This window comes from Nematolebias whitei, chromosome 6 (assembly GCF_014905685.2).
Source record: "Nematolebias whitei isolate Nwh7 chromosome 6, NemWhi1, whole genome shotgun sequence".
Classification (NCBI taxonomy): Eukaryota; Metazoa; Chordata; class Actinopteri; order Cyprinodontiformes; family Rivulidae; genus Nematolebias; species Nematolebias whitei.
Window position 1 is genome coordinate 52730306 of NC_056503.1, and position 26340 is coordinate 52756645.

Here is a 26340-nt window from a genome sequence, read left to right on the forward strand (position 1 = left end):
GGGGGAGGATATTTTCAGCAAAGTGTACCAAACCATGGAAGAGTTGGACCTGGACTGGTCAAAGCTGGCCAGCATCACAACTGACGGGGCTCCTAATATGGTGGGCATGTCTCGGGGTCTAATAGGACGCATGAACCGGGAGATGGAAGAAGGAGGTCTCACCGCCCCGCTAAAAGTCCACTGCCTAATTCACCAGCAAGCACTGTGCTGCAAAGTGTTGACTTGGGATTCTGTCATGAAGGTTGTGGTGTCATGCATAAACTTCATCAGAGCAAAGGGACTTAAACACAGGCAGTTCCAAGAATTCCTGTCTGAACTGGAATCTGTGCACGGCGATGTGCTGTACTACACAGAGGTCCGATGGTTGAGCCGGGGCAGAGTTTTGAGGCATTTTTACGAGCTGATACCTCAAATTAACGCATTTCTTCATTCACAAAACAAAATGGTGCCAGAGTTGATTGACCCAGAATGGAAATGGCACCTCGCATTTTTAACAGACATGACAGAAATGCTGAACAGCTTTAACTTGCAGCTACAAGGCCAGGGGAAACTCATTTGCGAAATGTATTCCCACATAAAAGCATTTGAGGTGAAACTAGAGCTGCTTTTGGGACACGTGAAAAAGCACAGCTTCGTCCATCTCCCGGCTACACAAAACCTCTCTGCAGAGAACCCAGCGGTCCCGTTTCCAGCTGAAAAGTGTGTGGAAACACTGGAAATGCTGAAGGCGGAGTTCGGTGCACGATTCCGTGAACTAGATGTTTATGCAAAAGAAATCCGTCTTTTCCAGAACCCCTTTGTTGCCGACATTGACGAAGCCCAGCCTTCTTATCAGTTTGAGTTGGCCGAGTTACAGAACTGTGATGTTCTGAAAGATGCGTTCAAGCCCAGCGGTCTCATTGACTTCTATGCCGCCCTCCCAAACGACACGTACCCTAACATCAGAAAACACGCAAGGAAGATGTCCACACTTTTTGGCAGCACATATATTTGCGAGCAAACCTTTTCACGCATGAAACTGCTGAAAACTCCAATGAGATCAAGATTGACAGATGAACACCTGCATCAGTGTTTGAGACTGGCAGTGACTAGAATGGAACCTGAGATTCAACTTCTCACCAGCCAGATACAGGCCCACAGTTCACACTGATGAACATACAAAGGTAAGCTCACTTTTCTGACTTGAATGAGTCATTCTGACTATAAAAAATATAATCATAACAACCCTCTCTGTCAATACCCCAGAGAGGGTTATTTGGTTATTATTTATTTCATAAATAGTGTTATTTACTTCCTGAATTTTGTTCTGTGAAGAATCCAGAAAGGGTTATTTGATTGTGCTTTCTGGAAAACAATAAATTTTTACGTTTAGGCACTCCTGCAATCGTCACACTTTTTCTGTTACAAACTGACTCCGGCCCTCCACCAGAGAAGGGAAAAGTTATGTGGCCCTCACAGGAAAAAGTTTGGGGACCCCTGGTCTACATGACTGTAACAAGTAATAATAATAATGAATTTAATTTGTAACACACTTTTCATTAACAAAAATCTCAAAGTGCTACAAAGTGCAACTAAAATCAGTGATAAAATCATGTGGAGGCAGAATAGGCTTGCTTAAAAAGAAGTCTTTAAGCCTTTTTTAAAGTCAACCAATGATAGCGGAGCTCTCAAATAGTCAGGGTAGTTTCAGAGGCAGGGGGCAGCCACACAGAATGCCCGATCTCCCATGGTCCCTTTTTTTTCCCCTTGTCCTGTCCGTCATTGTGACACTCAGAATTATTGTCTGAGAGTCAAAGTGATGCCCAACAGATTTACTTTCACAAGCAGAGCATATGGCTGGCCTTAATGCTCAACTTGATAGAAAAATTTAATTTTATTAGAATTTGCTTTGGGTTTGTTCCAGATGTAATGGACATGGGGACAGAAAACAAAGAAGAAAACAAAGCAGAAAAGTGAGAGAATAGTTAAAATGTAAAGAAGGAGATAGGAATAGAGGAGAGAGAGGGGGATAAAGAGAACACAGATCAACATCATTGAAGTCTGACTCTAGACCTGCAGAAAGAAGAAAAACAAGACAAAACCGAGAAACCACAACAACAAACAACATATATAATGATACTTATAACATCATTAGAAAGTATTTTATACAGTACATGGTAATACAAGATATATTTAGTGGCCACCACAACCCAACTGAGTGTGTATCTGATAAACATCTGGATCTAAACACCTGTGTGAGCATGATGTCACTATAAGGCTTCTCCATAAAAATGTTCAATAGTGGATGTGGGGACCCACAGACCCGTCCCCACAGGACACGATGGTAACACAAGGAAAACCGGAACCACAGACACACAGCGGCCCCCAAGCCCGGAACTCTGGGAGTCTCCCAACAGAAACAACCGCACCCCCCAAAGAGAGAAGCAAAGGGAAGCCCCGGGCGATCCCCAGCAACCACAATGAAGAAACATCCAAGAGGCTGCAGCAACGAGTCCACAGGCCCCGCCGGCAACCCGCCCCACCAGAGTAGATCCGGCTATGGACACCGAGCCCCGAGGTCATACCACCCCCCAACAGAGGCCCGACAGAGCCAGGACACCCAGGGCCCGGCAGGCAGCGACCAGGGCGGGCCCGCACACACCCCACCACCTAGCCCCAGCTGCTGAGAGCTGCCAATGCACTGGCGGCAGGGGGGCCCACCACCGGAGCAGAGCCCAACACACCAAATGGGGGGCCAAAACTGATCCAAGAGAGGGGACCACCTAAAACCCAAACTGAGACATAAACAGGCACACAGAGACAGCCCAACAGAGCCTTTGGCGGGCCGTCCATGCGCCCCACCCACCCGACAGCGACTGCAAGACGGCCCCAGGCCGGGGGCCAGAGCAGCAGGGATCAGCAGCTGAGGAAGGCCAGCCCAGCGCACCAATGCATCCCTACAGCCCCACACCACAGGCCCGGAGAGGCCCCGGCACGCCACCCATGCACCCCCCTACACACACAGTACCCCCCACCGCAAATGTCACATCAGGCCGACCAGCCAGCGCCCTGTCGAAGTGAAGCCACGCCCCCGACCGCAATGCACCACCAATGACCACACACACACAACCACAGCTGACCCCCTGCCAGAACCCGGCAGCCACCCCAGCCAAAGGGCCGGCCATCGCAACCAGGAACCCTGATCAAAAGATACAAACAACTCAGGGAGAACTGGAGCACAGGCCCCACCCCCAATCGTCCCCAAAGGCCCAACACCCACCCACAGCCCAGACCCCAACCAGGCAGCCTACCCCCTCTCCCTGCCCCCGACCCCAAATGTCAAACGGAGAACGAGGGTTTAAGGAAAACAGGAAGACCCAACTCCTCCCTCCTCCCACTCAAATAAGATGTTGGTGCATGTCGTTATATAGTGCGTTTAAAATGGGGGGGGGGGGATGAGGCGGGAACTGGCACAGACCCACCCCCTCCCCAGAGAGCAGGCAGTGCCCGTTCACCTCCCCAACCCTTGCCCAGAACCCTAAATGTCTACATGCTACATATGAGAGTGGGCACAGGTCCCAGAGGTGAGAATGATTACACATCCCACCACCTATATGCCACCATGTGCCCACTCCAGACCCTATATACGCATGTGTTGTGAGAATGTTATATGTGAGTGTCTAGGTTGTTTAATAAAATTGGGGCCCAGGTCTCCACAAACCATGGAGATGGAGGATCCTCCCCGCAGCTCAGTAGTGCACCTGAACCCCAAGGCCCTGCTTGAGTGGTGGTGTGATGGAGTGGGCGGAGGAAGATGTCGGGATGGGGAAGAACAACTGAAGTGGCAATGCCCTCCCAGGTGGCCAGCTCCCCCACTGACCCCAATAGGCACCCACATTCTCCAAGATCTCCCATGGTCATTAATTTAGTTCATGGAAGGAGAAGGAGATTACTCTTCTGTGATCGTAGGGACCGGGTGGATGAATATGGAGCAAGAAGGTCCTTCAGATAATCTGGTGAAGTTCCGTTTAAACACTGATGGGCAATGAGTAGGGCATTAACAGAGTACTCGAGTAATCTACATATCGATTGCTAGGACCTCTATCGAGGTTAAAAATGTAATGTCGAGTAACCGTAGTGACGTCATATTATGTGACCACCGTATGACCGTAGGGGGCGGTGTTGCACTGTTGCAGGTCACAGAGTATGGTGTAACACCGGGTCCAATCCACCGCCCAGCCACTGTTTTAAGTTTTGTTTCTGACATGCTGTGTTTGCAGTTTAATAATAATAACTAATAGTTTAGTTTTTCCTGTAACTTATTTGCAGTATGCTAAATGGTAGGAGCATAATATACGCTCCCAATGTTTTGTTGGGCAGCACGGTGGCGCAACTGGTAGAGCTGCTGCCTCTCAGCGAGCAGGTCCCTGGTTCAAACCTCGGTCCAGGGGCCTTTCTGGGTGGAGTTTGCATGTTCTCTCCGTGCATGCGTGGGTTTTCTCCGGGTGCTCCGGTTTCCTCCCACAGACCAAAAACATGCATGTTAGGCTGATTGGTAACTCTAAATTGTCCCTAGGTGTGAGTGAGAAAGTGAATGGTTGTTTGTCTCGTTTGTCTCTATGTGTCCCTGTGATGGACTTGCGACCTGTCCAGGGTGTACCCCGCCCCTCGCACAGTGATTGCTGGACATGGGCACCGGCGACCCCCGTGACCCAAAATGGAATAAGCGGGTAAAAGATAATGGATGGATGGATGTTTTGTTGATCTTTTTTTTTGTTGTAAATAATTGCCTTTTATTGCGGTTTTATTTATTTATTTATTTATTTTTGTATCTTGAGATCTATGACGTCATCAAATACTCGAGTTCTACTCGGGTTTTATTATGTTAATGTCGAGTTTAAAAATTATATACTCGTTCAACACCTAGTAATGAGAGCAATTTTGTACTGAATTCTGTAGGTGACAGGAAGCCAATGGAGGTTATGGAGAATGGGTGTAATATGTTCAAATTTACGAGCTCTCAATAAAATCCTGGCTGCACTGTTTTGAATATATTGAAGCTTCTGAAGGTTTTTGCTGGGGATTCCAGTAAACAGGGAGTTGCAGTAGTCGAGCCTGGAGGAGACAAAGGCATGGACGAGTTTCTCTGCATCAGCAAAGTAGTACACAGTATCAACTGTTGGCACTAACGTAGCGCTACGCTAACCAACCAACCACCCTCACAAGGCAACTAACCTAGGGGAAACACTGAATCCCTAACAGCGTGCTGATGTTCAACGTATTGTTTTTGTAATACTAGTGCTTAGTGTATTTTTAGTTAGCGTATTTCTTAGTTCATATCTTAGATCTTATTACTGTTTTTCTGTTACATTTGAATACTTTTGTTGGATGTAACTGGGACCCTGTGTACACAATTGTGTGTGTATGACAAATTAAGAACCTTGAATCCTTGAAAAGTATTTATTTTTACATGATAAACTTTGTCAGAAAAGCCATACCTTTTTGATTTACCTGAGATTGGTTGACCACATGATTAGCCTCCAGCTGAATGGTGAATTTCACATCAAGTTCAGAGGAAAACGAGTCCATGGGTGAAAGGGTTCCTGATGTTAATACAATGCTGTGCACCGACTTACTCAAGTTAGAGAAAGCCTGAGAAGGAAAAATATATATTAATAAAAACTCTGAATTCAAACATGCCAAAATCCAACTGATCTTTATTTTCAATCAACATATACAGTATACTTAAGAACAAAAGAAACGGCTCATCATTGTGGAGCCAGGTAAACCACCATTTATCTGCAGGTTGTCAGTTTGACATGTTGGGCCTCTCACCACAGCTGGGTTGAGGCACCAGAAACTCAATGTTAGGACTTCTTTCTTGAGCCGCACATTCTGACGATGACGAGGACGTGGCCGAATGAAAAAGCCTTGGGCATCAGTGACATCAGGCGGGACTTGATTTGTCCAAGTGTAGGTCCTCTGCAAAGCTATGCGGTAATCGTCGGCAAACCTGAAAACACAAATTTCTCCTTAACAAATCTGAGAAACCAAATAAAAAAAAAACTTACAAAACTTCAGCTTGGTCTCTGACCGGCTGTTCTCCATGTAGAGGAAATCCAGAACCATGAATAGATTTTTGAGCATAGTAGAGGTAGATGAGTTTATGGTTGGGAACTGCACTGTGTCCTCCTTACCACCGACTGAACCAACATGCTCTTCTTTCTCTAACACTTCTGTCAGATTTTGCTGTCATGCAAAGATAGTGACAAGGACACACAAAAACAAAACATTGTAAACATTTTTTACAATGAATATGTGTAAATTCTTCTAGAAATTCTTCATTCAACAGGAAGGGTGTTATGTGGAGTACCTCCAAGATGTGTACGCTGTCTGCAGTGATGCCAAAGCTATGAAAGATGCTTAGAATATCCTTTCCACCCCAAACTTTGCTGGCAATCTCATATGCACGTTCAGATAGTAAGACTTGGCTCTCTTGAATCCAACTGCACAGACAATAAGGAAATTCTGAATAAAGACACAAACTTCATTACGTCAGTCTACTTTTAGTCCCCCGACTTGGTGCCTGTGTGTTGGAGTTTTCCAAAGTAGACGAGAGGGTGGCTTCCATTCGCCTTTGGGTGGGGGGACGAACTCTGTTGTTTGTGCCTACGTGCCAAACAGCAGTTCAGAGTATCCGGCCTTCTTGGAGTCCTTGGCCGGGGTGCTGGAAGGTGCACCAGCTGGGGACTCCTTTATTCTACTAGGGGACTTCAATGCCCACGTGGGTAAATACAGTGTGTCCTGGAGGGGTGTGATTCGGCGGAACAGCCTCTTTGATCTGAACTCAAACGGTGTTTTGTTGTTGGACTTCTATGCTACTCATAGATAGTCCAGCACGAACACCATGTTCAAACATAAGGTTGTCCATGAGACTAACCTGTATAAATTATTACCGTTTCTTTTACAATTTATATTCTTCCTGTTGTTGGATGTAACTGTGACCCTGTGTACACAATTTTGTTCCACCTCATGTACCACATGTGATGAGAAGGACAATAAAGAACCTTGAATCATTGAATCCTAAATAAAGGTTAAATAAATAAGTGCACTTGGCACCAGGATGTCCAAGGTCATAGATCTATGATAGACTTTCGTGCCATCTGATTTGCCGCCATTTGTTTTAGACACTCGGGTGAAGAGAGGAGCTGAACTAACAAACGGATCACCACCTGGAAGTGAGTTGGCTCAGATGGTGGGGAAGATGCTGGACAGACCCGGTAGACCCAAACGTGTAGTGAGGGGTTGCTGGGAATGCTTGGAAGAACCCGGCAGAGATCTTAAACTCACACCTCCGGGAGAGCTTTAACCACATCCCAGCTGAGGTGGGGGACATTGAGTTAGAAAGGGCCATGTTCCACAACTCAATTGTTGAAATGGCTTCCTTGAGATGTGGCCGCAAGGTTGTCTGTGCTTCTCGCGGTGGCCATCCTCAAACACAGTGGTAAACACCCTGGGTTAGGGAGGCTGTCAAGCTGAAGAAGGAGTCCTATCAGTCCTTGGTGGCTGGTGGGCCTTCAGAGGCATATGAAGAGTACATGAAAGCAAAGCAGTCTGCAGCCTTGGCTGTTGCTGAGGCAAAAGCTCTAAGTTCGGTGAGGTCTTGGATAGACTCTCGGTCGGCTCAGAGGAGATTCTGGCAAACCATCAGATGGCTAAGGAGGGGAAAACAGTGCTTTACTAACACTTGTGTTCAGTGAAGGTAGGTTGCTGTTGACCTCAACCAGTGATGTCATTAGGACGTGAAAGGAATAATTCTCAGACCTTCGCAATCCCACCGGCATGTCTTCCATAGAGGAAACCGAGTCGGGGGGGACTTCGAGGTTGTTCTATCCATAACCGTGGCTGAAGTCGCCGAGGTAGCTAAAAAGCTATGCGGTGGCAAGGCTACAGGGGTGGATGAGATTCACGCTGATTTCCTTAAAGCTCATCAGAGACTCTACTTCCTCAGACGGCTGAGGCGAGCTGGTCTGGGAGGCTCAGTCCTCACCTCCTTCTGCAAGTGTGCAGTGGAGAGCATCCTGTGCTCCAGCATCAACGTGTGGCGTGGAGGCTGCACAGCTGCAGAAAGAAAAGCTTTGCAGAGAGTGGTGAAGGCTGCACAGAAGATGTTGGAGTCAGCCTCCCCACCATCACAGACATCTACACCTCCAGATGCAGGAAGAGGGCTACCTGCATCATGAAGGACCACACTCACCCAACACACATACTTTTTGCCCCACTCCCCTCGGGAAGGAGGTTGGGGAGCGTTGAGTGTGGAACCACTGGACTGAGGAACAGCTTCTACCCTGAGGCTGTTAGACTCATGAATCTCTGACTAGAATGGTCGCTGTGAAGAACCATATCATGTTGCTGCTGATCTGTTTCATGTTGCTGCTGATCTGTTTCATGTTGCTGCTGATCTGTTTCAATGTTGATGTGTTCATGCGTGCTCATCTGTTCACAGACTCATGTTCATGTTTGTGCTGATGTTCAATGTTTTATGTTATGAGTGCTTAGTGTATATTTAGTTGATGTTTTTCTTAGTTCATATCTTAGATGTTATTACTGTTTTTCTTATACATTTTATTGTTGGATGTAACTGGGACCCTGGGTACATAATTTCGCTCCACCACATGTACCACATGAGGTGCGAATGACAATAAAGAAACTCTGACTCTGACTCTCTCTCTGACTTAAAGCTCTGGATATTGTGGGGCTGTCTTGGTTGACATGCCTTTGCAACATTGCGTAGACATCGGGGCAGTGCCACTGGATTAGCAGACTGAGTTGGTGGTTCTCCTCTTCAAAAAGGGAGACCTGAGGGTAGGAACGTAGATCGACTGGTAAATTGAGAGCTTCGCTTTTTGACTCAACTCTGTCTTCTCCACGACAGACTGGTACAGCGCCCCCTTCACTGCCGACGATGTACCTATCCGCCTATCGATCTCACACTCCATTTTTTCCTTATTCATTAGTTAATAAATGACTTACTTAAATAAGACATAGCAAAAGTCTCTAAGAGGCAAATGCTTGGAGCGTCTAATGTTGCTGTTGACCATGCCATCCAGATCATCTATGGACACCTGCAAAGTGTTGTGATCTACAGTGAAGCTGGCGCTCTCCCTCGCACAGTCTTCAATGTTGTGGGCCTCATCCAGCACCAAGATCTGGCCTGCCAGGTCAATCTCCAGCTGGTAAAATATACAGATAAAAATATGGAGAAAAATCAAAATTATTTAAAAACTGACAGTTCTTTGTCTACAACTTTCTTCCTGGTGATTCTACAGCTGATCCACTTAAAATTTTAAATTCTACTCACACTGTCCCTGATCATTGGGTCCAGGAGATAGTTATAGGGACAAAAGATGATAGAGGCCCCCTGCACAAGTTCGCGAGCAGCATAGTAAGAGCATGAGTGGAGCCGTTTTCCTAGAGAGACCAGGTCCTCAATGTCCCACGCTTCACGTAGTCCATGAACCCATTGTAGGATGTGCTGGTCCCGCATCTTCTGAACACGGTGGTAGTACCGGCATGACATTCCCTGTAATGCGTATTAAAAAAAGGTATAAAATCCACATCTTGGTGAGTTTTTATGCTATTTTATTTAGTTAACTATACTGAACGAACAACTCTCCTGCAGTGAGCGTGCCAATTGCACGCTCCCTCAAAACTTGTAACATCTGTCATTGATGAAACTACACTTTTTAGAGTGGCCTTTTATTGCGGTCAGACTAAGGCACACCTGTATCCTGTCTAATCAGAATCTTGATAACACACCTGTGAGGTGGATGGAGTATCTCGGCAAAGGAGAAGTGCTAACCTATGTCCTTAAAGCCTGGCCTGAGCACAGATCTACATACCAAACCAATGCAGACATGCTCCTGTTTTTAGTTTTCTACACCGCCTTATAATCTAGCTGTTTTTTTTCCCCTTTCCACTACTTTTCCTTTTGGTTGCTATTTTGTTTTGATTTGTAAAAAAAAAAAAAAAAAAAAAAAAAATTAAATTTTGTATGCCTCTTTTGTGACTGTCTATTGTTGTTGTTGCTCACTGTTGTCATTTCTGTTTAAGAAATTATGTCTCTCTTGTAAATGAGTCCCCGAGGCTCAATGGGATTAACCTGTCTAAATAAATGTTAAATGAATGAAAAACATACCCCATTCCAATCAATGCACCTTGGATATTTAATGTTGCCTATGTGACCGTGGCAGGGAAAGTGTTTAAGCTCAGATGGGGCCCCCACTACAGAGAGGTGTTCCAGAGTCGGTTCTGTGAAATCTCACTGGGATCCATGATAACTTAGACTTCAAGTGCTGTAACAAGAGCAATCCGATATCAGGAAACCGAACAGGATTGCTATATTATAGACAATCAAGAACTGCCAATCCACATGTTCAGGGATATAGTACAACACACGACCCGCATGTAGGGCTATGGAATTCCTAGGATGGGGTACAGGGTGCATGTGATGTAAAGAGGCCATCCATTAATTACCATAATATCTAAGTTGAGAGAATTGATAACGGTGTATATTCAAAATGCTCCCTAAACAGGTCTCTCTTGAAAATGAGTTATCGTGGCTTAATGAGACTACCTGTATAAATAAAGGGTAAATGAAAAAAAAAAATGTGTCTGAAGGGGCTCCTTCAGACCGGAGTTCTACAAGGAACCCGACTTAAACCAGAGAAATGGGAAGTCACCATTTGGAAATGTGTGTGGAGGGGGCTGCAATCTGGACTACCACACCCATCACCTCTATTGGAAACCCTCCTTAAAAGCAGAGTGTGCAGAAAACAGACAAGTGCAGACAAAGAAGATGCCCATCCAAGTACATCTCAGGCATGCACCTGAGATAATCCCTATGGAAAATGATTCATCTAAGTGACTCTGACTTGGACTGTTCTGATGACCAACTCCCCTCTAAACGACCCAAGTGGTGTAAATAGATCAAGATAGAAGACAAAGCGTCTTGTCTGCAAACCCTGAAACTGGGTCTTGTAGTGTTAATAAGCTTAGCTATGCTGCTTATCATTTGGTACCAAGATGAAGTCGATATGGAGAACATGACTGTGGTAGATGAATGGCACCATCGCAATGGGACAGACGAAGACCAACATCCTGCTGATATCAAGGAACCGGCCCTGGGGCCACAGAGTAGAGCTGTCATTTCTAACCTGAGCCTTAAGCCCGGCCCTACCCAACTCAAATTCGGGGTAAGCCGGGCCATGATAATGTGCTGGATGGGCAGGCTAGGTCAGTGTTGGGCTTTTAATTAGATCAGGATCAGCCGTGATCCAATAATATGATAACATGGCCTGCCATACAGCTGCAAGCGACCATTTCACTGCGAGCTGACCAGACTTGAAAAAGGTAAAAAATTCAGTTAAGTTTCAGATGGGACTGTACTGCCAGGCAGCAATCCATTGCCCAAATGGATGTTTATTCTTCCACTGCACTCAGCAGACACACAAGGCTGACAACCTAAACAGGTGAGATCCCAAAGCAGATGTGGTTCAGAGCAGGGTTCATGTCTGAATAAATCAGAATGTAGGCAAATGCTCTTTTACGGCCATGAAAGGACAAACACCTCTCAGCTCTGAATCATCTGCCCCTTTTATTCAGCTGCACGTCCCCGACTGTTAATAGCTAATTAAAAATGTCGGGTTTTTTTCCGGGTTCGGACCTGCAATTACTGTTAAATCGTCGGGTCAGGTGGGATTCGGAAATTATGACTGCGGGCTGGGACTGGGTCGGATCAGATTTTTTGGGTCCGAATGCAACTCTACCACAGAAGTAAGTCGATTTCAAGGAGGCTGAGGACGTTCTCTTTCTCCACACAGAAAAGGAGAAATGGATGCTGGAGTGAGGGCCATACATGGGCAGGGTCTGACCTCAAGGAGGGAGTGTCAATGTCTATGTATTTATATAGCACATAAAAACAACAACAGCTGACCAAAGTGCTTTACAGTTAAGACAAATAAAGAGTAAAAAATTAATCTAGTGCCACTCAAAAACATAAGAAAGTAAATACACAACAAGAATAAAATCAGCTCAAAATTTGTTCTCAGACTCTGCGTGGATCAAATGCCAAGAAATACAAATGAGTCTTCAGCAAAGTGTCAAGTTAGGTGGATGAAAAGAGGTGTTGAGGTCAGACTGCCTATGTCTGGTGGAGGTGGACATTTGAAGAAAGCAATCTTAAAAGTTAATGAATGAGCAATAAAAGAAGTTTGTTGGTGTGTTGATTAAAGACGTTATGTTTGTCTGTCAAGGTGTTGAAAGAATTAAATGTTATTATGATCTTTTCTGTAATCAAAAAGGTCCTATATGATCTATATTGTGATCAAAGAAGTATTCATTAAGTGAATGTAAAAGTTAGATCTGGCCTTCACTTTTAATTGTCAAGTCAAGTCATTTTAGAAGTTATATTCACCTGGGTAATCATTAATGGGTTTTGTGAGTTTATACCCATCTCTTTGAGTAGTTTTTTTTTTTTTTTACTTTTAGGATTGAAAGTGAAGCATTAAGACAGAGTGTCAGTTGAAGCGAGTGACAGGAACTCAGCAGGTGCAGTCAGTGTGGTTAGGCTTCACATACCCATATCCTGTTAAAGATGTGTTGTGCAGAGTTGGGCTGTAAAAAGGCACAAACTGTGAGTTTATACGGTATCTCTTTTAGTAAGTATTTTTTTATGTTTAAGATAAAAGGTTGAGAGCTGAGAAATATAGAAGTGAACAAGAGTTGCAACACTCAAGAGACAGTCAGGAATAATACCTGAGCTTATAACAGAAAGGAAGTGGAAGTATGCTGTCCAGACAGCCAAGCTGTTACATAAAAATCACAAGCTGCAAAAAAGAGGACAAACTGTGCTGGCAGTTGAAAAGTCTTCAAAATCAGTGGCCCCCAACCACCGGGCCGTGGATCAATTTATATGGAGCAGCACATAAAAATAATAATAATATTTTGAAAAATCACCGGAGTCTCTCCGATGAGTCACTCTTGACGCAGGTCAACATACACAAGTGGTAAGTTTCAGTTTCTGTTAGACGCATGCACAGATTGGTTCTACAGTGCCCATTCGGGTGGAGTTAGCTGCGTGGTCTGGAGCAGACAGGAGGAGGTGTGCGGCTGTGTCTGAGCATTTGAAGGATTACACTGCATATTTTTCAACCCACCTGACAAAGAGTGACTGTAAAACTATGAACTAAATAAAACTATAATTTTAAACAAAGCTTCCTAATATCACATCAGAGCTGGTTTTGTGAACGCCCCTCACCTGCAGAGCTGCAGCGGTTTTTCATTACGAACACTTTGCAGTCATTTCAATACTGAGTTTACATCTTTTGTTTCATGTTAATCTACTGTAATAAACCTTTGTAAAATACACCAGAATGCAGGAAATGGCATCTACTTTATCCAAAATTCTCTGGGGGAGGACCCCCAGACTCATGGCTGGTTGGACCATCAGCCACATACCCTGCAGTAACCACTAGGAAAGTGGGTGGGGTAGGGGGCTTACTGAAGATTACTGGCATTAGTCTGAGCAGTGAGCTAGTAGCAGTTGGTCTGTGATCATCCCTGAACTGGTATGGTGCTGCCAGGAGGCTTTGAGGAGCAGACACTTGAGACGACAAAAACAATTCAATTCAATTCAGTTTATTTATATAGCGCCAAATCACAACAAAGTTGTCTCAGGGACTTTACAGGAACAAGAAGAATGAATGAAGAGGACAATCCATCAATTGGAGGACAAGCAGATTCACAAATGCAGACAGCTGATCTAGGTGAAGGAGACCGTAAACCAATAATTAATGTTCCAGTGAGAGTGGTGCTTCATGGTAAGAGCTTCTCAACCTGGGACCCATCAGTGCAGGAAAGTCAGTGCACACACTGCAGCAGGATTTTGGCCCATTCCTCCACAGATCTTCTCTAGATCAGCCAGGTTTCTGGGCTGTCACTGCGAAACACAGAGTTTGAGCTCCCTCCAAAGATTTTCTATAGGGTTTAGGTCTGGAGACTGGCTAGGCCACTCCAGAACCTTGATATGTTCTTACGGAGCCACTCCTTGGTTCTCCTGGCTGTGTGCTTCGGGTCATTGTCATGTTGGAAGACCCAGCCATGACCCATCTTCAATGCTCTAACTGAGGGAAGGAGGTTGTTCCCCAACATCTCTCACTACATGGCCCCGGTCATCCTCTCCTTAATACAGTGCAGTCGTCTTGTCCCAAGTGCAGAAAAAAACCCAAAGCATTATGCTTCCACCCCCATGCTTCACAGTAGGAATGGTGTTTTTGGGATGGTACTCATCATTCTTTGTCCTCCAAACACGGCGAGTGGAATTAAAACCAAAAAGTTCTATTTTGGTCTCATCTGACCACAGAACTTTCTCCCATGGCTCCTCTGGATCATCCAAATGGTCATGGGCAAACGTGTGCTGATTTAACCAGGGGAACCTTCCGTGCCATGCATGATTTTAAACTATGACGTCTTAGTGTATTACCCACAGTAACCATGGAAACAGTGGTGCCAGCTCTCTTCAGGTCATGGACCAGCTCCTCCCGTGTAGTTCTGGGCTGATTCCTCACCTTTCTTAGGATCACTGATACGCCACGAGGTGAGATCTTGCATGGAGCCCCAGTCCGAGGGAGATTGACAGTCGTGTTCAGCTTCTTCCATTTTCTAATAATTGCTCCAACAGTTGATCTTTTTTTCAACTAGCTGCTTGGCAATTGTCCCATAGTCCTTTCCAGTCTTGTGGAGGTCTACAATTTTGTCTCTGGTGTCTTTGGACAGCTCTTTGGTCTTAGCCATGTTAGTAGTTGGAGTCTTACTGATTGTGTGGGGTGGACCGGTGTCTTTATGCAGCTAACCACCTCAAAACAGGTGCTTCTCATTTAGAATAATAAGTGGAGTGGAGGTGGACTTTTTAGAGGAGGACTAACAGGTCTTTGAGGGCCAGAATTGTTGCTGATTGGCAGCTGTGCAGATATTTATTTGCAGCAGTAACACACAAATAAATTATTTTAAAAATCATACATTGTGATTTCCTGATTTTTATTTTTATATAATATCTCTCACAGTGGACATGAACCTAAGATGAAATTTTCCGACCCCTCTGTAACATTTGTTGGCGCTGTACCGGTCTGTCATGGTGAAGAGAGAGCTGAGTCAAAAGGCAAAGCTCTCAATTTACCGGTCGATCTATGTTCCTACTAGAGGATGACATTTTTTAGGGAGTACAGCGGGTCACGTGATTCCAGCCGGATTCCAACGGGACCTGAGTCAACCTCATTATAACTCACGTGACCGGGACGTGACCAGACTGAAAGCTAATGGGAGCAGACAGGAGCGGGAACCGACCAATAACCAAAAATGAAAATGAAACAAACAAAAAAAAAAACACGGGCGCAGCTATTTTGTAGTTTTCTTTCAGTAAGCCTTGACTTTAACACAAGTCAAAAGAACTACATTGCCCAGAAGTCAACTGTTCCAACCGCATCTTTTCACCGAGCGGGTGGGAAGAACAGCGAAGCGATACCGAGTAACTGAAATTAGTTTGCAACGCAAGGTAAGAACTAACTGTCTAAACTCACAGAACAGGCAGGAAAGTGTCAAATAACCCTGAACTTCACGAGAGTTGTGTTGGTGTTGCAGTGTGAGGCAGCGGGGAGTCGGACTTTGTTTACTGTCAGTAAATAAACAGACTCGGCGCATTTTTCTCCACCTTGTCCCTTTCAATTTAAAATTATGCTCTGCTTTGTTATGTGGGTTTTTAGGTTCAAATCTTAATTATGTGTCGCTGTTTGTAAAGTAAAAAAAAAAACCGAACTCTTCCTGGTTAAAGTACACGCATTCTCCGGTAAAAATATCCCTATTTTTATATTGTGACGTCCTGCTGGATACGGAAATCGAGAAAAACGTGAATAACCATCACTTTATTGTGCAAATAGTTACTGTCGGCCACAAGCCATGCCAGTACATCAACAAACTTGTTAGAGTGAAAGCATTCTCTGGTAAAAATATCCCAGTTTTAATATGAAAGACTGGTTACATATATATTATAATAACTGTTTTAGTTTTAGATTTAAGATGTGTACAATTATGTTGTGTTAAATTTTAGGCCAAGAGTTGATTTTTCTCAGTTCATTTCTTCACACCAGGGGCGATTCTAGAAGCCCTTTTTAGGGGCCTTAGCCCCCCAGTATTGACAATGGTTCTTGGCTTGAACCACGGAGCATGTATTATCATTAGAATTATTGTGGGGGGGGACATATTGGTGCGAGGTCTGTGGGTCCTCCCCCATAACTTTTTGAATAAAGTAGTTGCTATTTCCTGCATTCTGGTGTATTTTAACAGGTTTTAAAACATCTATGTTTACCTACATAAGTAAATACTTTATTCAATAACTGTTTCATAAAGCATGGCACAAGAAGTAGCACTAAGCTTTTTGTTTGTCTTTAATTTAATTTAATTTTTCTACCTAACACAGGAAGCTGTTAGCTCTGGAAGCAAACTGTTAAACAGCTTTGGACACAAAGACTCTTGTCCCACACTTCAACAGAGCAGGTAAGATACATCAAATCTTGTAATCTCTGCCTGTGAGGCTCATTAAATAATTATAAAATATGATAAGTGAAATAAATAAACATTGAGCTTCTGTAATTTATATTTGCACGTCACATTTTCTTGATTAAGTTTCAATTGTAAATCTCTTGTTTTTGATAAAATATTTTTCCAAAAGAAAGACCAACAGATTGTAACTTGTAGTCACTGTGACCGTATTTTGACTCGTGCACGTCTTCTATCACTTTTAGGTTCCACAAGGCTCTGGACTGGTCCAGCTGTGGAGAGATGAGGTGGAACACCAGACCTGCAATGGTCCAGTCTGTAAATGAAGCTCTGAAGTCTGGGAAGATGCACGACATCATGCTTCACCCAAACGAGCTCGTTACCTCGACCACATACACTGAACTTCTGGAGGACCTCGTCCAATGTATAATAACGCCTTTAAACATTTTTATTTGTTGAGTTCTCTGCTTGGTACATTATTTTTGTTTGTCTGTTTAAACAATTTAAAACATGACAGTGATGTCACTGTTTAAAGGAAACAACTGCTCAATCGATTAGTAAAATGCAACTTGTTCTGTTTGGGTTCTTTCATCTAAGGTAGACATGGTGTGACCCATGGACTGGTTTAGATTTTTTGTTTTTACTGTAACTGACCTTCAAAAGAGCCAGAAACAGACTCAGCAGCTGATCCTCTGTAGAAACATTATATGGACTACAGGCCATGGATTATTGTTTTATGACATTTAGTGAAGGTTTTCCAGCCAGGAGTCTGTTGGACTCCTGGCAGGGACCAATGCAGACAAGTTCCTGTTATTAGTTTTTGACATTGGCCTTAGAATCTAGCTGTTTTTTTTTGTTACCTTTTTCTTTTAGCCATCCTATTTGTAAAAAAACAACAACTGTAGTATGACTTTTTATAACTGTTTATTGTTGTTGTTGTTGTCCATTGTTGTCATCTTTCTTTGTTGAAATCAGGTCTCTCTTGTAAATGAGTTCTCGAGGCTCAATGGGATTTACCTGTCTAAATAAAGGTTGAATGAAAAAATGTATTTCACCACAGATGAACTGTTCCTGTTGCCATATCTTTTGAAATAAAACTGCACAACACAAAGTAATTGAAACAGGAATGAGTAGAAGATCAAATCAAATTCCATGTATTTCCTAAAAATTAAATGAAAAACAGGAGCAGGACAGGAGTGGGAGTGATTCTGAACAGGAGCAGGAGTCATGTTACCAGGAGTGGGACAGGACAGGATTTTTTCTGTGAGACCAGGACAGGACAGGAGTGAAAATCCACTCCTGTGTCATCCTCTAGTTCCTACCCTCATCTATGGTCATGAGCTTTGGGTTGTGACCAAAAGAACGAGATCACGGATACAAGCGGCCAAAATGAGTTTTCTCCGCAGGGTGTCTGGGCTCTGGGCAGGGTGAGAAGCTCGATCATCCGGGAGGGACTCAAGAGTTGAGCCGCTACTTCTACACATCGAGAGGAGCCAGTTTAGGTGTCTCGGGCATCTGTTTAGGATGCCTTCTGGACGCCTCCCTGGTGAGGTGTTCCGGACACGTCCCACAGGGAGGAGGCCCAGAGGAAGACCCAGGACACGCTGGAGGGACTATGTTTTTCAGCTGGCCTGGGAACGTCTCGGGATTCCCCCGGAGGAGCTGGACCAAGTGGCTGGGGAGAGGGAAGTCTGGGCCTCCCTACTTAGACTGCTACCCCTGCGACCCGACCCCAGATAAGCGGAAGAAAATAGATGGATGGGTGGAGTTTTTAAATAAAAAAACCTTAAGGAGTTAAAATGGAAAAAAATAATTAAAATCAGATATCTTTATTCCAGGTTCAGACAACTGTAAAAGACTGACAAGTTTTTTTGTGATAAAATTAAAAACAAATAGTATTTATAAGCAGTTAAATAAGGCGGTTGATTTCTCCCTGAAGAGCATGAAGTCATAAAGTTAGAGTTAAAACCGTCTAATTCTGTTCACACTGTGATGCTTCTGATGTGCATCACATTTCATGATTTGTCTGTTACAGAAAACCAAGTGAAGTTTTTGAGCTGTGTGCATTCAGCTGCAAAATAAAAGAATAAAAATCAATTCATAGTGAAATAATTATTTTTTTAGATGTTTGAAAATATGTTATGTTACTCAAAAAATGATTGACAGCTTCTGCTGATTATGACTTCATAACTCTTTCCATGCCGGTGTTCCAGCTACAAGTACTTGGGTGTGCACCTGAACAACAACCTCAGCTGGAGCAACAGCACCACCAGCCTGATGAAGAAAGCTCATCAGAGACTCTACTTCCTCAGGCGGCTGAGACGAGCTGGTCTGGAAGCTCAGTCCTCACCTCCTTCTACAGGTGTGCAGTGGAGAGCATCCTGTGCTCCAGCATCAACGTGTGGCATGGAGGCTGCACAGCTGCAGAAAGAAAAGCTTTGCAGAGAGTGGTGAAGGCTGCACAGAAGATGTTGGAGTCAGTCTCCCCACCATCACAGACATCTACACCTCCAGATGCAGGAAGAGAGCCACCTGCATCATGAAGGACCCCACTCACCCAGCACACACACTTTTTGCCCCACTCCCCTGTTGGATTTCATGTTTTATCTTTTATCATTATTTTAATCAAGCTTGAAATTTCTTTAATTACCTTACAATCATTTAAATATTAATCAGTTACTTTGATTTGAATTACTTAGTTAAATAGAATATTAACTTCAGGTAGTTTGTCTAAATATAATCTAGTAGAAGTTCTCACTCACTCACACACACACACACACACAATCACACATGCAGGGACTGACACGCACACACACAGAACAGATGAGAATGTAGTTTGCTTAAACATAACTAGTAAAGATGATAGAACTTAATATAGCTGACTAAACTTAGTAAAGATGATAGAACTTAATATAGCTGACTAAACTTAATTAGTAAAGATAGTAGAAAGTAGCATTGAATAGTTTAACAAGCATTTAATCGTTTAACAAGTATGCTCAGCTCAAGAGAAAGTTAACAAAGGACCATAAAACCATAAAACCTTATCTTTTGGTATGTGACCTCCAAGGCCGAGGAACCCCGTAACCATGACAACGGAGTGTTTAAACCAATCAGGAGCAGTCTTTGTTAAATAAGGGAAAGAGTCAGGACCGAGGTCATTGCATTTTGCTGGAGGATTGCCATCAGACAGGTCTGTCTTGCAGGTGGTGCTGTCGCCCCTGTCACCTCAGTCACATAAGGTCGTGGTTTAAATTGTTCTGATGTCCCCAAGTTCTGCACACTCTGACACAACAAAGCTAATTGTTTATACATCTCCTGAATGCTACTACGCTTATCTAATTTCTTTTGAAGCTTCTGACGTCTAAGAAAAGAGTTACATGTCAGCAAATCCTCATTAAGCTCCTGAATTTGTGTATTTTGATCTTTAACTTTATCCCAAGCCAGTTGTGTAAGCGTCTGTGATGTTCCTACCTCGGTCTGGACTAGCTGAGTCAAAAGGCTGTCCAATGCCCTACTTTTACCTGTGTTGGCTGCATGTATAACATTAATCACAGCTTTAACTCTCTTAGATTGTTCTTGTAAAGTTTCAGCACCAGTTACAGATTTGTTAGTTATGTACTCCATACCTGCTGACAACATTCATTCACACATGCATTCAATTGTTTTTATTCTCAAACAGTCCAGGCATCTGTTGGAAAAATCAACACAAGTCCTCACTTTAAGCAAGTAAAGCCTTGTAATTGCCTAATACAACAGCGCCCCCTTTCGGTCAGGATATGGTAGCACCAGTCCCACTGAAGCTCTGACATGGAAACACTCCCTCCTTTCTGAAAACAGTGAAAGAGAGAAAAAAAAGAAAAAATCCACCTTCCCCCTCTCAGCCTAACACTGATAAGCAGAAGGAAGAAAAAAAGAAAAGCTGTCTTACACACAGAACCTGCAAATCACGGCCCACACTGAAGACAGTGAAGAGAAAAAAGAAAGAGAAAAAATTCACCCTTCCCCCTCTCAGCCTAACACTGATAAGAAGAAGTGAAGAAGAGAGAGAAAAAATAAAACCGTCACACACACAGACAGAATGTCTGTCCCAATCTGCACAGCACGGCACACAATGAACTTACACTAATTATACACTACGGTGAACTCCCAGAACACCGGAAATTTGGCACACACTCTATGCTATTTCACTCATTTTCTCTCAAATCTAAAGTAAAAAATGGGGTCCAGTTTAGGCGGCAGTCAACACTGGCCAGAGGAGGCCCGACCCTCAGCCCCCACAGACGTTTGTGAAACGCTATGTACCTTAGCCTCGTCAGACTAAAGTTTTGGATGGCAAATCCCACTGAATTTTGAGAGAAAACGTTGTCACCCACGTGACTTCCGGTAGGCCTTCCGCCTTCCACCGGCACAAGTCCACAAACTTGTGAAAACTACCTAAAAATGTCTAAGTAAGCCGTGCACATTAAACCTATTAAAAGTACGCTTGCGCAACACTTTACAATTCTGAGTACAAGCAAATCACTCGTTTGAGGACACACAAATAAGTTTTAATTAGCTTACCAAATGTCTGTTTCAGGAGGCGGTCCGAACTCCCACAGTGGAAGAATCTAACTAATTCAATTTAGTTTACAGTCGAATATGCGGAGTTTTTAGAGCCGAAGCAAACAAGGAAACTCTCGCTTACCTTAAACTGAAGTAAGGGGCCCAGAATTTCACAATGTGGGAGTCCAGGACCGACCTCGGCTCAATTCATGGACTCCTCAGCTGCCCGTCGGGGTCACCAATTTGACGTGGCTTATAAGAACCACATTGGCGTTCAATACAGCTGAAGCAGTTCCTTAGTTCAAAGAGATTTATTCGACAGATTTACAAGTACTCAGAAATCCAAAGATACAATTACAATGTATGCATACACGGGCATTTCAAAGACAGACCTGTCTGATGGCAATCCTCCAGCAAAATGTAATGACCTCGGTCCTGACTCTTTCCCTTATTTAACAAAGACTGCTCCTGATTGGTTTAAACACTCCGTTGTCATGGTTACGGGGTTCCTCGGCCTTGGAGGTCACATACCAAAAGATAAGGTTTTATGGTTTTATGGTCCTTTGTTAACTTTCTCTTGAGCTGAGCATACTTGTTAAACGATTAAATGCTTGTTAAACTATTCAATGCTACTTTCTACTATCTTTACTAATTAAGTTTAGTCAGCTATATTAAGTTCTATCATCTTTACTAAGTTTAGTCAGCTATATTAAGTTCTATCATCTTTACTAGTTATGTTTAAGCAAACTACATTCTCATCTGTTCTGTGTGTGTGCGTGTCAGTCCCTGCATGTGTGATTGTGTGTGTGTGTGTGTGTGTGTGAGTGAGTGAGAACTTCTACTAGATTATATTTAGACAAACTACCTGAAGTTAATATTCTATTTAACTAAGTAATTCAAATCAAAGTAACTGATTAATATTTAAATGATTGTAAGGTAATTAAAGAAATTTCAAGCTTGATTAAAATAATGATAAAAGATAAAACATGAAATCCAACACCCCTCAGGAAGGAGGTTGAGGAGCATTAAGTGTAGAACCACTAGACTGAGGAACAGCTTCTACCCTGAGGCTGTTAGACTCATGAATCTCTAACCAGAATAATCACTGTGGAAAAATCACATCATGTTGCTGCTGATCAGTTTCATGTTGCTGATGATCTGTTTCATGTTGCTGATGATCTGTTTCATGTTGCTGATCTGTTTCATGATGGTGCTGATCTGTTTCATGTTGTGGCTGATCTATTCCATGTTGCTGCTGATCTTTTACATGTTGCTGCTGATCTTTTCCATGTTGATGTGTTCATGCATGCTCATCTGCTCACACACTCATGTTCGTGCTGCTGTTCAACGTAATGTTTTTATGTTATGAGTGCTTAGTGTAAATTTAGTTGATGTTTTTCTTAGTTCTTATCTTAGATGTTATTACTGTTTTTCTTACACATTTTATTATTGGATGTAACTGGAACCCTGTGTACATAATTTTGTTCCACCACATGTACCACATGAGGTGCAAATGACAACGAATGTCTGACTCTGATGCTGGTGAGACATTCCCATCAGTGATCAGAGTTTAAACAGTCTGCCTTCACCAACATTTTCTTCAAACAGAACATCTACGTGTTGATATTAGGAAATGACACCGGCCTCCTACTCAAAAAGTTATTGAGAAGGCTGCTATGAACAAATTATTGATGTGTATGCTTCGCTGAGACTAAATCTTTTGTCTGTTCAGTCTGCACTCATTCAAACTTTATTTCAACAGGTTAGACTCATTGAGCCTTGAGGTCCTGTTTACAAGAGACCTGTAAAGACTTGCTCAGCTGACTTACAACAACATTAGGAAACTCTTTTGTAAGCCATTTGTCCAAAATAAGCAAAATTTTCGTTGCACATGTATTACTTAAAACGGTGTGCAGGAACTTGCAGCAGAGTGTTTATAACAAAGTATTTTATAACAAGACATTCATCTGACAAACAATTTAAAAATAAAAGGCCAAGCATTTCTTGAAGGAATGCTTATAATGTCACTGAGTTCTAGACTAAGATTATCCTAACTCAAGAAATGATGAGTATCTAATTGTCATCATTAAAGGTTTGTTTTTGCATTTGTAGCAGAAATGTTGCTCTCTCGTTTTATTTACTTATTTTTGTCGTTATCCTTGTATAATGTGATGTGTATTTATTAGGTGTAATAAATATTAAAATCAGCAGCTGGAGAACAAATTTTTGTGCGTTGCCCAAAACATATGTTAGTCATTTTGATTCTAAACTAGCAAAACAGCTTCCATGACTGGTGATATGAGAGCCAGAAAGGGTAAAAGAGGAAGAAGCTATGGAAAAAATAAAAGTTAGGAGGAAAGAGGCGAATCGTGCTGACTGCTGTGAACCAATTTGTTCTATGTCGTATAAGCTTCGCCCTTTAAAGCTGTCGCTGATGGGTTTATCCCGATATACCATACCATACCATACCAATTTATTTATATAGCACTTAAAACAGCAACAAGGCCAACCAAAGAGCTGTACAAAAGAAACAAACATGCACAGCAGACAGGAAAACATAAAATAGAAATACAGATACAAATAGCAGCAGAAGCTAACTAAAATGGCCAACAGAGTAGAGAACAGACCGGACCAAAACAAATCACAAGGTGTTAAAGGCAAGAGAATAGAAGTGGGTCTTCAAGCGAGACTTAAAGACTGAGAGTGTAGGAGCCTGCTGGACACTCAGTGGCAACTCATTCCACAGTCGTGGACCTGCGACAGAGAAAGCCCTGTCACCTCTGAGCTTACGACGGGTTTCTGGGACTGAGAGAAGCATCTGGTCTGCTGACCTCAGAGAGCGCGGTGGGACATATGGCTGCAGAAGATCAGTGAGATAGGATGGGGCGGAACTTTTCAGTGATTTAAAAACATATGGATCCGAAGGTGAATGGGTAGCCAGTGCAGGGAGGCCAAAACTGGCGTGATGTGCGCTCTATAGCCTGTACCAGTTAAAAATCGGGCTGCAGCATTTTGGACCAGTTGTAGACGAGCAATGGAGGACTGACTGATTCCAAACAGAAGTGAATTGCAGTAATCAAGCCTAGATGTTATGAAGGCGTGGATCACTGTCTCAAGGTTCTTTTTGGAGAGTATAGGCTTCAGCTTAGACAGCCGTCTCAGCTGAAAAAAACAAGATTTGACCATCATGTTTACGTGACTGTTGAGTTTTAAGGACGGGTCCATTATCACCCCCAGATTAGTGACCTTTTGTTTCTCTAGCGGGGCTAGAGAGAAAAGGTCAATGTCATGGTTCATGAGTGAGCCACTGGGATGGAACAGCATGACTTCAGACTTCTTCTCATTGAAGCTTAAGAAGTTTAAAGCCATCCAGTCCCGGATGTCAGCCAGGCAGTCAAGAAGAGGCTGAATAGAGCGTGTGCCTCTGTGCCTCAGGGGGAAGTAAATTTGGCAATCATCGGCGTAGAAATGAAAGGGTATGTTGTGTTTGCGGAAGATAGCACCTAGTGGCAGCAGGTATAATGAAAAGAGAAGGGGACCGAGGATGGACCCCTGCGGTACCCCCCACTGGAGCGCTGTCGATGCCGAACTAAAATCTTTGATATTGACACAGAAGGTTCTGTCAGAGAGGTAGGACCCAAACCATTTAAGGGCTGACCCTGTGATGCCCACCCACTGCTCCAGTCTAGAAATGAGGATGTTGTGGTCGATGGTGTCAAAAGCAGATGTAAGGTCCAATAGGACAAGCAGCACAGAATCACCTGCGTCTGTGGATATGAAAATGTCATTAAAAACCTTCAGTAGAGCAGTTTCAGTGCTATGGACAGATTTGAAGCCAGATTGGAATAACTCAAGGATAGCGTGATCCCCCAAAAACTGTTTCAACTGAGACTCCACAATTTTTTCCAGTAGTTTAGAGGTGAATGGGAGTCTGGAGACAGGCCGGAAGTTGGACATGACTGAGGGCTCATGGTTAGGTTTTTTCAGGAGGGGCTGGACAGCAGCATGCTTAAAAGTCTTTGGCACCACACCTGAGGATAAACTGCTATTCAGAATAGCGAGAATAAAAGGACCCGGGGTAGGAAAAACTTCCTTTAGCAGTCGAGGGGGGACCACATCAAAGGGGGAACCAGATGGCTTCATGCTGCACATTACCTGTTCCAGAGAAGACAGAGAGATGGGCTCAAAGTGGTCAAACACAGCCAAGCACTGAGATGGGATGGACAGATCATGAGCTGGTGGAGAAATGAGTGCCTGGGTGTTTGCCACTTTTTCTAAAAAGAAATGGAGGAAGTTTTCACACAGCTCAGTTGAGGCTTCCAGAGGTGAAGGCTCACTGAGGTGTAGAACTGAGTTCAGGGTGGAGAAAAGAACTCGGGGGTTGTGAGAGTTGGAGACAATTAAATCAGAGAAGAATTTACATTTGGCAGCTTTAACGGTTTTCTGATAGTGACGCCAACTCTCCCTTAACATTTGAAAAGAAATTTGCAGCCTGTCCTTCCGCCACCTTCTTTCAGCTCTGCGACACTGCCGCCTAACGGCTCGTGTGACGTCATTCAGCCAGGGCTCTGATTTAAGTTTCGTTTTTCTGGTCTTAAGGGGAGCAACACGGTCCAGAACATTTAAACAGGCAGAGTTGAACTGAGAGGTTAGCTCCTCAGTGGTAAGAGACACCGAGAGCTGTTCGATCCTCTCAGAGTTAAAACCTTCATTAAAACGAGCAGCAGTGAAACGGTTAATGGAACGCGTACGTGCAGGAACGCACGTCTTAGCAGTAGGACAAGGGGGGGTGAAGTCAAACAATACAGGCATGTGATCTGAAAAAACATTGTCACCGATTTTCAAATTAGAAACAGAGACATCGCGAGTTAAAACGAGGTCCAACGTGTGACCATGTTCCTGGGTAGGACCGTTCACCTGCTGAGCTAAGCCAAAAGAGTCCAATAAATCTAGAAAGTCCTTCACTAAGGGCTTCTCCTGACAACACACATGCAAATTAAAGTCACCAATAAGCAAAAAGTGAGTGTATCTTTGTGTGATATCAGCCAAAAAGTCAGAGAATTCTTTTATGAAGTACTTAGAACGAGGTGGACGGTAGACGAGCGCGCACAGAACCGTAGGAGAGTGTCCGAGTTCAAAGGCGCTCAGCTCAAAGCTGGCGTGGGACACCGGGATGGACAACTGTTTACAGGCCAAGTTTGCTTTAAA

General features: G+C 43.5%; 1 protein-coding gene across 1 annotated transcript in view; it reads right to left on the reverse strand.

Annotated features, from left to right (window-relative positions):
• The window catches only part of brip1 (BRCA1 interacting helicase 1), a 232794-nt gene that overhangs the window by 96281 nt on the left and 110173 nt on the right, over nucleotides 1–26340 (reverse strand). Inside the window, exons 8-13 of the mRNA XM_037677750.1 lie at nucleotides 9341–9562; nucleotides 9013–9212; nucleotides 6353–6485; nucleotides 6074–6228; nucleotides 5815–5992; nucleotides 5491–5631 (exon numbers count right to left, since the gene is read on the reverse strand). Of these exons, the coding sequence (XP_037533678.1) occupies nucleotides 5491–5631; nucleotides 5815–5992; nucleotides 6074–6228; nucleotides 6353–6485; nucleotides 9013–9212; nucleotides 9341–9562 (1029 nt within the window). The remainder of the gene's footprint in view (nucleotides 1–5490; nucleotides 5632–5814; nucleotides 5993–6073; nucleotides 6229–6352; nucleotides 6486–9012; nucleotides 9213–9340; nucleotides 9563–26340) is intronic.